Source organism: Paroedura picta, chromosome 11, assembly GCF_049243985.1.
Source record: "Paroedura picta isolate Pp20150507F chromosome 11, Ppicta_v3.0, whole genome shotgun sequence".
Taxonomy (NCBI): Eukaryota; Metazoa; Chordata; class Lepidosauria; order Squamata; family Gekkonidae; genus Paroedura; species Paroedura picta.
This window is the reverse complement of record NC_135379.1, coordinates 46,542,456-46,556,166: the sequence shown is the minus strand read 5'-3', so window position 1 is coordinate 46,556,166 and position 13,711 is coordinate 46,542,456. Positions and strand designations below refer to the sequence as shown.

Genomic DNA, 13,711 nt, shown 5'->3' with positions numbered 1-13,711 from the left:
GCCTTGTGGAATTGTGGAAGTTCCAGCAGGGACCTGATCTCTTTGGGGAGCTCATTCCACGAGATGGGGGCCAGGACTGAAAAGGCCCTGGCCCTTGTTGAGGCCCGATGTGCCTCTTTAGGGCCAGGCATCTGTAGCCAGTTGGAGGTGGCGGAGCATAGAGCTCTTCTGGGGATATACGCAGGGAGGCGGTCTCTCAGATACACTGGGCCCAGACCGCGTATGTCCTTAAAGGTGATTACCAAAACCTTAAGCTTAATCCGGAATTCAACTGTGGAAGTTGCTGCTAGAAACAGTCCCTGAGGGCCTTTCCAGTGGCATTTCCACCTATCCATTGAAGCAATAAGAATGAAGGTACTGCAGGTCATGTTGCAAAGGTTCTTTCCCTAGTCAGCATTTTAGGTGTTTAGGAAGAAGATAAAGCTTTAGGAAAATTTGAGCCCTAGTATATCCCTCTGTTCATCTAGAAATAAAGTGCCAGAGACTGTCCTAAAACCTGAAGCATGAGGTTTATGTATCCCACTATGGAATTTTTAGCATTATCTCTTGAAATAGTGTTATTCATAGTAGACTACTATTTGCCTGCAGTAAAGTTGAGAATTGTCCCTGTATGTCTGTTTCTTGTAGCTCTTACTTAGAGTCTTATGGAATTCTTACAATTTTTAGTTTTATACTGAGGTATGCACTTTTTATATTAGCAGTGCTAAGGATCCACTCATTTTGTATAGTTTCAGCCTGCATTTAATTAATCAAATCAAAAGGTGCAGTTTTCTGTCTGCTCATCCTGTATAAGCTTTCTTTATAGGGTTTGTACATATTAGATGTAGCCAAGAGGCAAGATAAAGAGTGAAAAATGCTTCACTGTTGCAGTGAAAACGTTTTCTGCGGTAATCATCATTTGGCTGGCTCTAAAGGACATTGTGATTAGTGCAATTGGTGTCTGTTTTATGTGTTAACTTGTCTGGGTTTTTTTGTTTGGTTTTGCAGGTTGAAGACTTGTTTTACAATGTAGCCACCAGAAGGAAAGCTTTAAAGAATCCAAGTGAAGAATATGCAAAAATACTGGACATCGTTAGCCGGTAATGTAAAATAAGAGGTTTTGGGTTCTGCTGTCTGCCTGGCGATAGAAGCTACTGTGAGTCCCCATCGGGAAGAAAGGTGGGATATAAATACAAGTAAAGAACTAATGAGGTACCCCACAAGTTGCTGGATAGTGACATTTTCTTTCTAATTAAAGCCAAGGATAACATCTTCGATTAAACAAAAAACACTCAAAATGCCAAGTGTTGTGGTCAGTATAGTGGCAGAAATAAGAGCTGGAGGGTGGGTTTCACCTGTAGAAGAATCCCATTGAAGCCAATTGAACATTTCCACAAAATTCTGATGTCTGAAATAGACCTGATAGTTGCAGAAGGACTGCAGGCTTGTTTGTGCAGATGTGAGACAACGACAGAGACTTCACTCATTTCTTTATGCTTTTTGACTGGATGAACTGCCTCTGCTCCCATAGATGATATATCGTCAGCCCTTTCCTTTGTTGTGGGTCAGATAGCTGACCATGATTGTTTGAGTACTTGCTGGACCATTCATGCTTCTTTTGAGTACAGGAAAAGTATAATAAAATTCCATTAAATTTAGGCACTGCAGGAGCCATGTGATTGCCCGTGTCTCTCCCCCATCTGTTTCCTGCCAGCATAACATGTGTGTCAAGTCTCTCCCCCATCTGTTTCCTGCCAGCATAACATGTGTGTCAAGTCACAAACAGTGACCCCAGGAAGGGGCTTTTGAGGCAAGTGATTAAGCAGAGGTGATTTGACATTGCTCTCCTCTGTAGAGTCTCCTGTGCTGGTCTCCCCTCCTAGTACTGACTCTGCTTAGCTTCCAATATCTGACGAGATCGGGTTTTCCCATGCTGTCTTCTGTTCTTTCAGTAACATAAATAGTAAAATAAAATGTGTGGTATTTGATTTAGTGTTTCTTCTCCACTTCACTGGCCACTGTTTGAAAGGGCAAGGACGCCAGGGTGACATCATGGCACCTGCACAGAAGAACTGGATTATTAACGGGGAAAGGAAGTAATGTCAGGGTGACTTCACTGTGAGGAAGCAATGTGTGTTGAAAATCTTTGCTGTTTGCTATTTTATATGTGCTAGCTTTAAGATTTTTTTTTAATCTCGTCTCCCCAGGTATGCTATTCATAACTCTGGCATCAGTTTTTCTGTTAAGAAGGTGAGTTTTACTTCTTTTGTACTACTAATATAGATTGTGACCACACTTGTGTTGAATTTACAGTGGTGCTGATGGGGAACCTATAGCTACTTTTTGGCCTCCACAAGTCTGTTTCTTGGGGGGGGGTCTCCGTGGTACCATATATCTGCATCTGATGAGAGTCATCATACAGGGTTTTGAATGAGGCATCATCTATGACGTCTAGGACACCCAGCTTTATCACTTTCAGAGGCAGTGGCTATTTGGTATCCTTGTCTGCAAGTGGTGATGGTCTGGATGACAGCATATTGAAATTCAAGTGATTGCTTACTCAGTGCGAAAGAAAGAAACCAATAGCCCTGTACTGCTTAATGCTATATTATAACCCAAAAAATGCCATTTTGTTTACATTAAACTTAAGATAGTTCTGGACAAAAACTTTCCCCACATATTTGTCAGAGAGATTTGTCTGTTGCTATGTAGCAAATACCGGCATGTTGAAAAGATGTGTCAAAACAAGTTTATTTTGTCTGTACAGCTTGCCACTCTGTCTAACTTAATATTGTTTTTCTAATAGCTTGCATCAAAATATTAGTAAATACAAGGTCAGTGTCTTCCATTTTCAGCAAGGTGAGACAGTAGCAGATGTCAGAACGCTGTCGAATGCTGCAACAGTTGATAATATTCGGACCATTTTTGGGAATGCTGTTAGCAGGTATACCAATCCCAAATTCAGTTTGACTCATTGACAAAAAATGGATAATTTATAGTAATGTCATTAAGGAGTTTAGATCAGAAGCATTATAAGTTGTGGAAGGGAATACGGATAGAATTTGACCAGCAAGTTTTAATGGGTAGTTCTTTTTAGTGTATTTGTCCAGAGGAGAATGAGAAAAAGATTGGGGGGGGGGGCGTTATATCATTCTCTTGACCTGAAAGGCTCTGCATATTTTCTTCCCTATACATATCTTGAGGAGGGTGTGTATTACTGAAACTTTTAGGAATGTCTTATTTCATGGATGTTGTCTGGACAGCATGCAGTTGTGTGCTCCCCTCCACTTCTTACCATGAGCCCTATGACATGATAAATGTCTCCCTACCAGCAGAGAAGGGACAGAATGGTCAGTTTTATGTCCTGAGCGACATTTATGTCCTTCTGGCTGTGGCAAGAAATTCGGTGGAGTGGGGTGTAAGGCCAATTCGGAATGCCATGGACAAATCTATTTTCTCTGTATTTGGGGAGGGGGGGACTCTCTCTTCCCTCATGGGAAATTTTTCTTTTGCATCCTTGGGGCTTGCAAGGAAAATCCCCCTTCCTACTGGTAGGGAAGTTAAGATTTTCACCTATTTTGGTGGTCATCTATACAGAATATCCTCTGATTACACTGGAATTTCTGTAGCCAGAAATGTTATAAATGAATTATTACATTTACATCAGTATTTAAAAATGCTATTTAAAGACAGGGGCTGCTTTAAAAAAGACCATAGTTGCCAAATTAATGTCCTGTAATTGCACCAACATCCTAGAACAAATAAGCAGAATTGTTTGCTGTCTGTTTTCTAGGACTTGTGCCAACATTGGCATAAAGGTCAGTGAGAGACTGTTTCTAAATTTAGAAATGATAGTTACAGCTCTAGGGCTGGACAGTCAGTGTGGCATGCTAGCCAATGGAGCGCAGAACAGAGGGCCTTGCTTGTGCCTGCTTGCTAATGAGTTACCTATTCCAAGAGGGTTTGCATGGCTTTTAATCTCCCTTAGCTGTGGATCTTGCATGTTGATCATTTGACCTTTGATTCCTCCTCCCAAAAAAGGATGTAGGGAGGTGAAAGTAGGTAGTACTGGTAGGTAGAAAGAACATGATACTACTATTCACACTTCAGTTCACATAACTTGTAAGGCTTCACTTGAAATAATGTCTGATTTTGTTGCCATTGAATTTTGAACATTACATTTCTGTTGGAAGTTACTGCTGGAAGAGTGAAAATTTCCACTGATGGAAGAATTTTCATGGTTGCGGAGTGACTTCTCTACTTTTCCCCCTGATCCGACTACAGCCCAAACTGTCCTCTGAAATACTGTTTCTGGTGGGCAAAAGACTTTCCAGGAATGGTATGAAGGAGGCAGAAGGTTGTGTTTTTTTTTTCCAAGGGAGGGAGTAATCTTCAAAATCATCCTATCTTTTCATCAGCAGAAATGATTGGTCAGAGCCAATCCTAAGGTTCAAACTTATGTCTATTACATGGAAGACCTGGGTTTGGATCCCTGGTGGATTTTTAATATTTAAAAGTATCCCAGGAGTGGGGCACTAATTGAGTCATGGTATTGGGATCGTTTTTAACCTTTTTCATGCAAAGCTTAATCCCAGAGTCCACTTGGAAACTTGTATAATTCCATAGGGGAAACCATTTTATTTTAGGAGATATAAAAGGCGGAGGTGGGCAAAGGCAGAAAAGTTGCTGTTTATGTAGCACAGCTCCGCTGGCACTGCATAGGACCCAAGCCAGATGCCAGCGAATCTAGCAGAAAACTATGGCTTGTAAACATTTTAAATAAGCAAATTTACCAGGGAAAAAATTAATTACTATTTTATGTCTCTAGAGAACTGATTGAAGTGGGCTGTGAAGATGAAAACCTGGCTTTTAAAATGACAGGCTATGTTACCAATGCAAACTATTCAGTGAAGAAATGCACTTTTTTGCTTTTTATTAATCGTAAGTACAAAAGTGTGTGCTTCTGTTCATCCGCTTTAAGGTAGAATGTTCTTCGGCACTTTCAGAAGAAGCTGCAGTGCCAGGTTTTAAAAAAGCACTGAAAGGAAAAGCAGGTGGTGACATTAGGTGTCTTCTGCCTGCAAAGCACATTATGGGGGATTTGAGGAGTGCTATGTAATAGATTTTCAACATATGCATTTGTGATGGCACAAGTTGTCTTTGTTTGGATGGCAAGGGCCATTTCAGACTGAGGAGTCTGCAAGTTGAAGCTGTATCAGGCAGTCCACATGGATGCTAACAGTCAGGATTGCTGCTGCTATCCAGAGTACAGGGTCAAGTGGGGACTAAGCCATAATTGTAGTTTTCCTCGGGCTTCCTGTTTGGCACTGGAATAAGTGACCATCTGGAAAAGATTCTGCTTGTGTGTATGGGGGTGGGGGGTGTCAGATCTTATTCTTACTGCTCAGCTGAGCAAAGTTTACTTGTTTCTTAAAATAGCGATACCTCTCTTTTCCTTTTGGCTCAAGTTTGATGCCTTCTTCCTAATTAAGAGGGTCTTCTGCTGGAAGGAGGGTGTTGATCTTTTGTAAACTTGATTGTGCATTATCTAGTTGGTTACATGAACAAAAAAGGGATACTGTTTTATACAAATGGGTAGGAAAATAGAGTTGTAAAGAACTAATGTAACTATCCTTCTTGCTTTTCACTCTTATTTGCAGATCGACTGGTTGAGTCAAGCGCTTTGCGGAAAGCAATAGAAACTGTATATGCTGCTTATTTACCCAAAAATACGCATCCATTTTTGTACATAAGGTAAATTAATATAATAACTTCAACACTAAAGGTCCGATGGCTGAGAAGCAAAAAGAGGATGAGTGGGTGAACTGAATGAGCGTAGTCACATACTGCTTATTCTCAAATAGAAACTCAAGCACAAATTGCAAGAGAACTCTAACAGTGGAAACAGTGCAAATGGGTTTCATATTATTTTGGTATCCCAATAATGGTAACCTTGTGTTTATGCTTCTGGTGCACTGTAAAATCAGCCGGAATTCAACGACATTCCTAGACTGTGGACCCCCAGGGTAGAGCACAAAAGTAGAGGGGTCTCGGCTCAGTCCCCAATTAAAAGTATCTCAGCAGATTTTTCTTTTGGGGGGGGGGGATGGGACTGTCCTTTGTTTGTGACGCTAACCTAAATATTGAACTGAATGGCCAGTGGCCTAACTCAGTGCGTTGCAGTTTCAGGTGTTCATCTTGCATAACTGAACAGCATTTTAATGCATGAGAAATTTGGAAACCTAAAAGCTCTTGAGTGCTGCATTTTATTATTTATTTTGAGAAGCACAGCTTACCTCGAAATCAGTAGGTGATGCCACTCGCTATGATGGCTCTGCTGCTGAGCTTGCCAACTTGATTGTCATGCATGGTGGTGATTCGAAAATCCTTTGCAGCCTTGAAATAGCCCCCCAGAATGTAGACGTGAATGTGCATCCTACAAAGCATGAAGTTCACTTCCTTCATGAAGACAGCATCTTGGAGCGCGTGCAGCAGCACATAGAGAGCAAATTGTTGGGCTCAAATTCCTCAAGGATGTATTTTACCCAGGTAAGTGCTTACAACCAAAAAAAGAAGAGTTTGCTTTCTTTGTGGCAGGGGGCATACATGTATTCTGCATTCTGCATTTGTTGTGTTCCCAATTGGATGTTAACACTCTGTCTGAGATGCACAACTTTCCTGTGTGAGACAGAAGAAGAAAATGACTCTCAGGGTCAAACTAAATGTTACTATTTTAGAAGAGCTGGGCCTGGGTGTTGCTTATGTAATGTTTAGTTTGGCCCTCAGCTGAAAAAAATACTTATGCCTCTTCTTGCTGCTGCTTTATAGCCATGTACTTGAGCACACCCTGGCAAATGTCAAGACCTCAATAGTTCTGAAGTTGCCAAGATTGTCAAAGGTAAAAGCCTTCCAGACCATAGCTGGAAGTGTGTAGTGAGAGATCCATTTAAAGTACAGCTCTGCATGTGCTTTGATCTTAGTGGTTGTCATAAGGGCACACTGGTGCTGCAAAACAAACTATTTTTCTTACTGGCACAGGTTTTCTGGGCTGTGTTGTGTTATGATAAATATGCCTGAGTGAGCAAACTGATATGGAAAGAGTTTCTTGATGGTAGGAAGTTTGAAAGCCATTTATAGATACCCCCATTATGCCAGAATAGGTCAAAGAAAATTAAATGTTTATGCAAGCAAGATGGGCAATAGCTGGTGTAAAGCTATTTCTGTTTAGGATTTTCAGGCAGAAGACCCCTTAATGACATGCAAAGTGGTATTATTGTATGCTTGTTTAGGTGTCGCTTGAAGTCACAATTGCCTGCCTTGGGCCCAGAATGGCGCACATACGGCATGGCATAGTGTTCTTCTGATTTGGAAATTCTAGAGCGTTGTGATCTAGCTGAAGATGCCTTCCCTTTCTATTACAACTAGCTGTAACTTTCACAACGCTACTTGCAAACTGGATTCATAGATAAATGTGATGTGGGTCAGGGTGGACAAGATACAAGATCCATAATCCCCAAATACTGTGAGGAATTTGACACTGCAATGGAGCTGTATTCAGATTAAAATATTAATTCAGATTAAGAGGTTTAGAGCACTAACACCAACATAAAACATCTGTCACGTAACCTTCATACTGCATTTAAGACTTTCAGAAAATTCTGTTAAATTTCCTGACTTCTTTCCAAGTCAGGCTATGATTCCCTACATGTGTTATGTGGCTAACCCACAGACAGCAAGAGCACACATTTAACACTCATTGTTTCCTTCGTCATGATCATACCTAGATTAGTTGCCTGTTTATCAAGCAATTTACACTACTGCAAAGCAAATGATTGTTTTGTAGAACTATGAAGGATTTTTACTGTAAACTGGTGCCTCTAAAATATTAGACAAACACTTACTTTGTCCGTTAATGTTGTCATCTTAAAAACCTGCTGTGATGGACACAGACAAGTCTGCCCAATTTTTCGTATCTGCCAGTCCCCTTTGTACCCTGGTGATCTGGTAGAAAAAGCCTGCAATGGCCAATCAGAACCCTCAGAATACTCAGGGAGAAGGGAGGGGGAGGGAGAAAAAGAGCTGTTTAACTGCTTTCTGAGTCAGAGGAGCTAGGGAAGGTCAGGGATCTTGCTGTGTCTCTAGTGCATTCTAGGAGAAGTGACTGTTTTATGGTTCTCATATGTAGACTTTAAGGGTTATTTGACATAGATGGGGCAGACTGAGGTAGACACAAGTGAAGAATCTGAAAAGTTTGGAAACCTGTGGAAAACATAGGAGCTTTTGATCAAAGAGTCAGGCCAAAAGACTTGGACTGCTGAACCCGGTTAGAAGTTCCCGGCTTCCTTTGGCTTCAGCAGTTTTTTGTAGTCTCTGGTGAAGTTGCAAAATATAATCAAGGTATGCTTGAAAGAAGTGTTGAACAGCTTTAACTTCTAAGGAAAGAGGTGAGCAAGCAATTGAGGCTCCTGGCCAGGAATGGAACATTTGTGCTCTGTAATTATGAAGTCCTTATTGGCAGATGGCACAGACTTTGTAATAGGACCTGGCACTTTGTTAAACAAGGCTGTGTGATAAAGCTTTGTTTTCAATAGTCACTTTGTGTAAAAGTCCTGTAGTTATTTTAGCTATACAGTAACCCTGGTTGCGCAAATAAACCCATAGTGCCACCTGATGTTTGTTCTGCCTGAGTGTAAGTGTTATGCTTGGAGACAGATTCATACAGTTCCTGATAAATTGCTTCCCTTCTTCCAACCATCTCTTCAACGAAGACGTTGCTTCCTGGTATTACTGCCTCTTCTGCTGATGTCATTAAACCCGCAAGTTCTTCTTCAGCTAATCAAGGGATAAGAGACAAAGTCTACGCCCATCAGATGGTCCGCACCGATTCCAGAGACCAGAAACTAGATGCTTTCCTTCGGCCAACTAACAAATCCAAGACTTCAGGGCTTGCTGCAGAGGAAAGCGGGAACAAGCAGGCCAGCGAGGAATATGGGCCACAAGATGCCGAAATGGAAGAATGCAGTGATCTTAATGTGGAAGCTACAGGAGCGGAAACTGTAGAGAAACCAGAAGGATCAACAGAAACTGTGGAGAAACCAGGAGGATCAACAGAAAGACAACAGTTGTCTCCTGAAAATATGTCGGCTAGGTAAGAATGATCTCTGCTTTGTCCTCTGTGGAATGTTGCTTTAGTTATAACTGCTAAGCGCAGTTATAACTTCAGCAAGGTTACTTCCTTGTCAAGCAATGGTCCAGGCTCTGGCTGCTCTTATATGTTCCAGAAGAGAACTGGGACTTGCTGCGATAATCTGGGACTTGCTGCCAGAAAAATGCTTCTGTTTAACCGTATTCTGGAAAGACCTTCATGAATAGAGTTTCTTGAAGTCTGCAATAGCTGGTTTTGAATTCAACTTGGATAGCTTGTATATCTTTCAATACGGAATAGTATGCATTCCCTTTATATCTGTACTGCAGAAAAAAACAGCGAATAGATGGTCATATGGAAATGGAGGAAGATGCAAGGCAGGACCTGACTGCAGCCTGCACCCCAAGAAGGAAAATTAGTAACCTGACTAGTGTGTTAACCCTTCAAGAGGAAATTAGTAACCAGGCTCATGCAAGTAAGCTTGTTGCTCATTGATCCAGATTGTTGTTTTTATGTTTTTTGAACACCTTCCATGAATCTAGAAAAACAAACTTTAACGGCTTGCTACCATCAGCATGTGTATCATGCGTGTTAGCAACAGGAAGTTAAGACCACTTGTTAGGCTAAGGTGTTTTCTGTGGTGTGCAGCACTGGGGAGTGTTAATGTTGCTCTTGGAAGTTGGAAGACAATTGTTGGAATAAGGCTCTGTTCAGACATCACATCATATTCTCCTTGAAACTGTATCATCTACACATTTTGTTTTTTAAGCCATTTGAGTACAGCAGTTTATGCTGTCAAACACCATACATGTTTGTTCCATGTACAAAGTGCTAGAATGGATACTTTAAAAATCTCATTTGAACTGATAACACCAATGCCATTTCTCCCCACCTTCATTGGGTGATCAGGCATTCCTGGCCCTATTGAAGCAATTTGTAGCAGCTGCCAGCCAAGACCTCACCTAACATAAAGCCTTCAGGCCTCTTAATGGCTCAGCTGAAGAACATATATCACTAGTCAGAACCCCCAAATCACTATTCTGCCAAATTTTCTCCTCATGTTTCACCCTGTCTCTTCTTTCCATCTTCTTTCTTTGTCACTTCATTTTGCCTAGTTGGCTAGAAAGCCTTAACAGGGAGCCAGGTGGTTCTTCAATAGTTCTGCTACAATGCAAGATGAGCTGGTACTGGTGATATGCATGGCTTTCAGGACAAGCTGTTAACTCATGGTACTGGCAGCACAGTTTGCATGCCAACAGTTGTCACTTTAAGAAGTATTGGACTGGAAGGATGAGAAATCCCCTTGATTTTGCATGAGCATGAACAGCAAGAGCAGCCAAACAGGGGGAGGGGGGGTTAGTGGAAATTGTTGGTTGGATTATATGAAATAAACTAGCTTCTTTAAATTTGTGATGCCTCAAGCAGCTGAGCCTTTAAAGAGAGATCTCTGATTCTGTTAATTGTCCTGAACACAGACACTTCATCTTCTTCAGGTCTTCAAGAGATGATTCACAATCACTCCTTCATTGGATGTGTTAATCCTCAGTGGGCACTGGTGCAGTATCAGACAAAACTTTACCTGCTGAATTCCACAAAACTCAGGTAACAGTTAGCCTTGTTTGGTGACAATAGTTGGCATTTAATCAGACATAAGCACACCATTCACTGTTGTGGATGGCAGCTACACTTATAGGGTTTGGTTTACTGCACTTAAATGCTGGGGTGATAGATTGCATTTAGAGGACAATTTCTTGATAAGGCAGTGTGGAGAATGAGGGAACAGTTGGGCATTAGGACCCATTGGTTGAATTACAGCCAGCTACATAAGACTGAGAACTGAAGAGGTGGGGTAATGTGGATGGGTGTAACTCATTATTTAGTTACCTGTGGATGGCAGGGGTCAAAGAGGAGACCCAGAAGCCAGTTGGATTGAATTCTTCTAGAGCTTGGAATGGTGGCACCCGGAGGCCCAGGAGTTTTAAGATAGGAACGAAACATTGGCCTCACCGGAAGGTTTCTTCTCTTCAGTGGGGTGAAGTCATCCAGACTGGTTAGGTCACGCTTCTGCTTGATCAGGTAGGGCAATTGAAATGCAAAGTTTGCAGTAGCCCATGAAAACAACTGCATTCAGTAAGCGTGTTAGGTAAATATTGTTGTTTTCATTTGTCCACCTACTTTAAAGGTTGTGTCCAATTTTGGTTTGAAGATGTGTAACATATCCCAAGGGTGGAATGTGGATGACTTCACCCCACTGAAGAGAAGAAACCTTCCGGTGAGGCCAATGTTTTGTTCTCCTTCAATGGGGCCCAAGTCATCCAGTTGTTAGCTGCAGCCATTCCGGGTCTAGATGATGAGACTGGGCATTGTAGCAATAGGTCCTTGTGGGCTATTAGAGGCCAGGGTGGTGCCAGGGACATCTGTACTGAAAACCACAGACAGCGGGGCCAGTGAGGTACCACAACAATCACTAGTGCCTTTTCTGACCGTATCCTGTGTAACAGCTTGCTCACTATAGGAAGAGGTGGGAAGGCGTACAGGAGACCCCGTGGCCAAGGGCAGCTGAGAGCGTCTTCTCCTTCTGTTGCCCTCTGGTAGAAACAGGTCAAGAACCGCTCTGAGTGTTGTGCAGCATTGCCCGGAGGTCAATAATGGGTAACTGAATTTCGTTGCCAGTTGAAAACCCCCAATTTAAGCTCCATTCTCCAGGAGCTAGGTCTTGCTGTCTTAGCCAGTTTGCTTGTTGGTTTGCAGGTGTTCAGCCCTGAGACTGGCCAGGTGTTTCTCTGCCCATTTCAGAAGAAGGTGGTGGTGGTGGTGAGGGTGACCCTGGTGCTATTATCTGGCAGGGATTGCAAGTGGGAATGCGAAGCCAATGTTTGGTGCTCACCTGTGGGGCCTGCTGGCCCTGCCTGACTCCCACATGGTTCCACCAGGCTGGTCTCCAATCTGGGCGGATGTCCATGCCTCTGGAAGGTGCATGCTCTGGAGCTCCAGAGCACCTCGGTCGGGGCTGCAGGCGGCTGCTGCTGCTGTTGCCTCTGCTTCTTGGCTGGCTGCCTGGGCGCTGCCTCACTGGAGTTGTCCTTCGTGGTGGGCTCCTTCTTCCGGGTGCTCTTCTTGTCCTTGGCACCCGGATTCCTGGCGAGGGGGGAGGGTTTCCATCATGGCGCTGCCCGACTGTCCTGCGTGTTTCTCGGAGGAGCGGGGATCTGGAGGTCTGGGCCCACTCTTCCAGGGTTGTGGTGGACTCCTCAAGTATAGGCTGCTGCTGTGGAGCCGGTTGACCAGCCAGGGCTTCGCCGGATTTGCTCATTGAGGCCATGCAGCCGGTGCAGTAAAGCTTCAGCTGGCTGGTAGGAAAGGGCAAGCTTGCCTCTGACATTCTGTGTGTTTTTCTCCCTGATTATTTTATTGTGTAGTTGAAAGTAATCAGTTTGCCATTCAGATCTAGAGCAGGGCTCGGGATCTCCTATCCGAGCAGTAGGGCAATCCAGACTGGAGGGTCAGGCTCCTGGTCACCAGATGGGCTACTGCAAAATTTGCATTTCAGTTGCTCTACCTGAGCAAGCAGAGGCGTGACCTAATCAGTCTGGGTAACATCTGCCCCACTGAAAGAGAACAAGAGCTTTATCTCCATGCTATTTGTGCTGTGCAGCCATGTTTTAGTCCAGAACTGCAAACTGGGTGTTGTTACCCAGTTCCTTATGGGGGTTCTACAGGGCAAAATACTCTCCTCCACATTATTCAACATCTTTATGCACCCTCTGGACCAGCTAGTCTGGAGTTTTGGACTGGGCTGTCAGCAGTATACTGATGACACCCAGCTCTATCTCTTGATGTATGGCTGCCCTGATTACCCCCCTCCCCCTGAAACATTTGCCAGATTTTTGGAACCAGTGACAATCTTGCTCAAGCAAAGCCAGCTGAAGCTCAAGATAGAAGTCCTGTAGTTGGGTTTACCCACAATGGATGGTGTGCAATTAGAGGTCTCGCACACAGCCATGAAATTGGGGGTGATACTGGATGCTGCCTTTTCCATGGAGGCCCAGCCCAGCACAGCTGGCATTTTTCTATCTGTGCCAGGAGAGGCTACTAGCACCCTATCTGCTCAAGAGCACCTAGCTACAGTAAACTGCAAGATGATCATCTCCAGGTTGGATTTCTGTAACTTGTTCCACATGGGCCTTCCCTTGTCCTTGACCTGGAAATTACAGTGGTACAAAACGCAGCTGTTAGGGTTCTCACTAGGACGTTTTGGAGAATCCACATCCAGCCACTGCTATAGACAGCTATATTGGTTGCCAGTTGAATACTGGATCAAGTTAAAAGTGTTGGTTTTGACCTTTAAGGCCATTCCCTGTCTGGGCCCAATGTACTTGAGGGATCACCTGCAAATGCTAATAGGGTGGAGATCTATGGTCTGCGGGATGTTTGCCTGGTCTTGGCCAGGGGACCTGCCTAGTGGAATGGGCTCCCAGAAGAGCTGAGAACCCTGATTGAGATAGTGAAATTCTGTAGGGCCTGCAACAAAAAGAGCCCTTCCTCCAGGCATTTTGTTGAGGCTAGGCAGAAGGAAGAACAGCTTGT

At 43.3% G+C, this 13,711-nt stretch overlaps 1 protein-coding gene across 7 annotated transcripts in view; it reads left to right on the top strand.

Moving 5' to 3' along the window:
• MLH1 (mutL homolog 1) overlaps window positions 1-13,711 on the top strand; it is a 43,895-nt gene that overhangs the window by 6,451 nt on the left and 23,733 nt on the right. For 6 of the 7 annotated variants that reach the window (XR_013225486.1, XM_077303907.1, XM_077303905.1 and 3 more), the window contains 9 exons: window positions 988-1,079; window positions 2,187-2,229; window positions 2,835-2,923; window positions 4,808-4,920; window positions 5,640-5,733; window positions 6,375-6,528; window positions 8,748-9,127; window positions 9,454-9,599; window positions 10,600-10,726. Coding sequence is in view for 6 of the 7 variants with exons in the window: in XM_077303907.1 (XP_077160022.1) it covers window positions 988-1,079; window positions 2,187-2,229; window positions 2,835-2,923; window positions 4,808-4,920; window positions 5,640-5,733; window positions 6,375-6,528; window positions 8,748-9,127; window positions 9,454-9,599; window positions 10,600-10,726 (1,238 nt within the window). In the remaining variant the exon portion in view is untranslated. The remainder of the gene's footprint in view (window positions 1-987; window positions 1,080-2,186; window positions 2,230-2,834; window positions 2,924-4,807; window positions 4,921-5,639; window positions 5,734-6,374; window positions 6,529-8,747; window positions 9,128-9,453; window positions 9,600-10,599; window positions 10,727-13,711) is intronic. The other variant, XM_077303908.1, reaches the window with a different exon arrangement.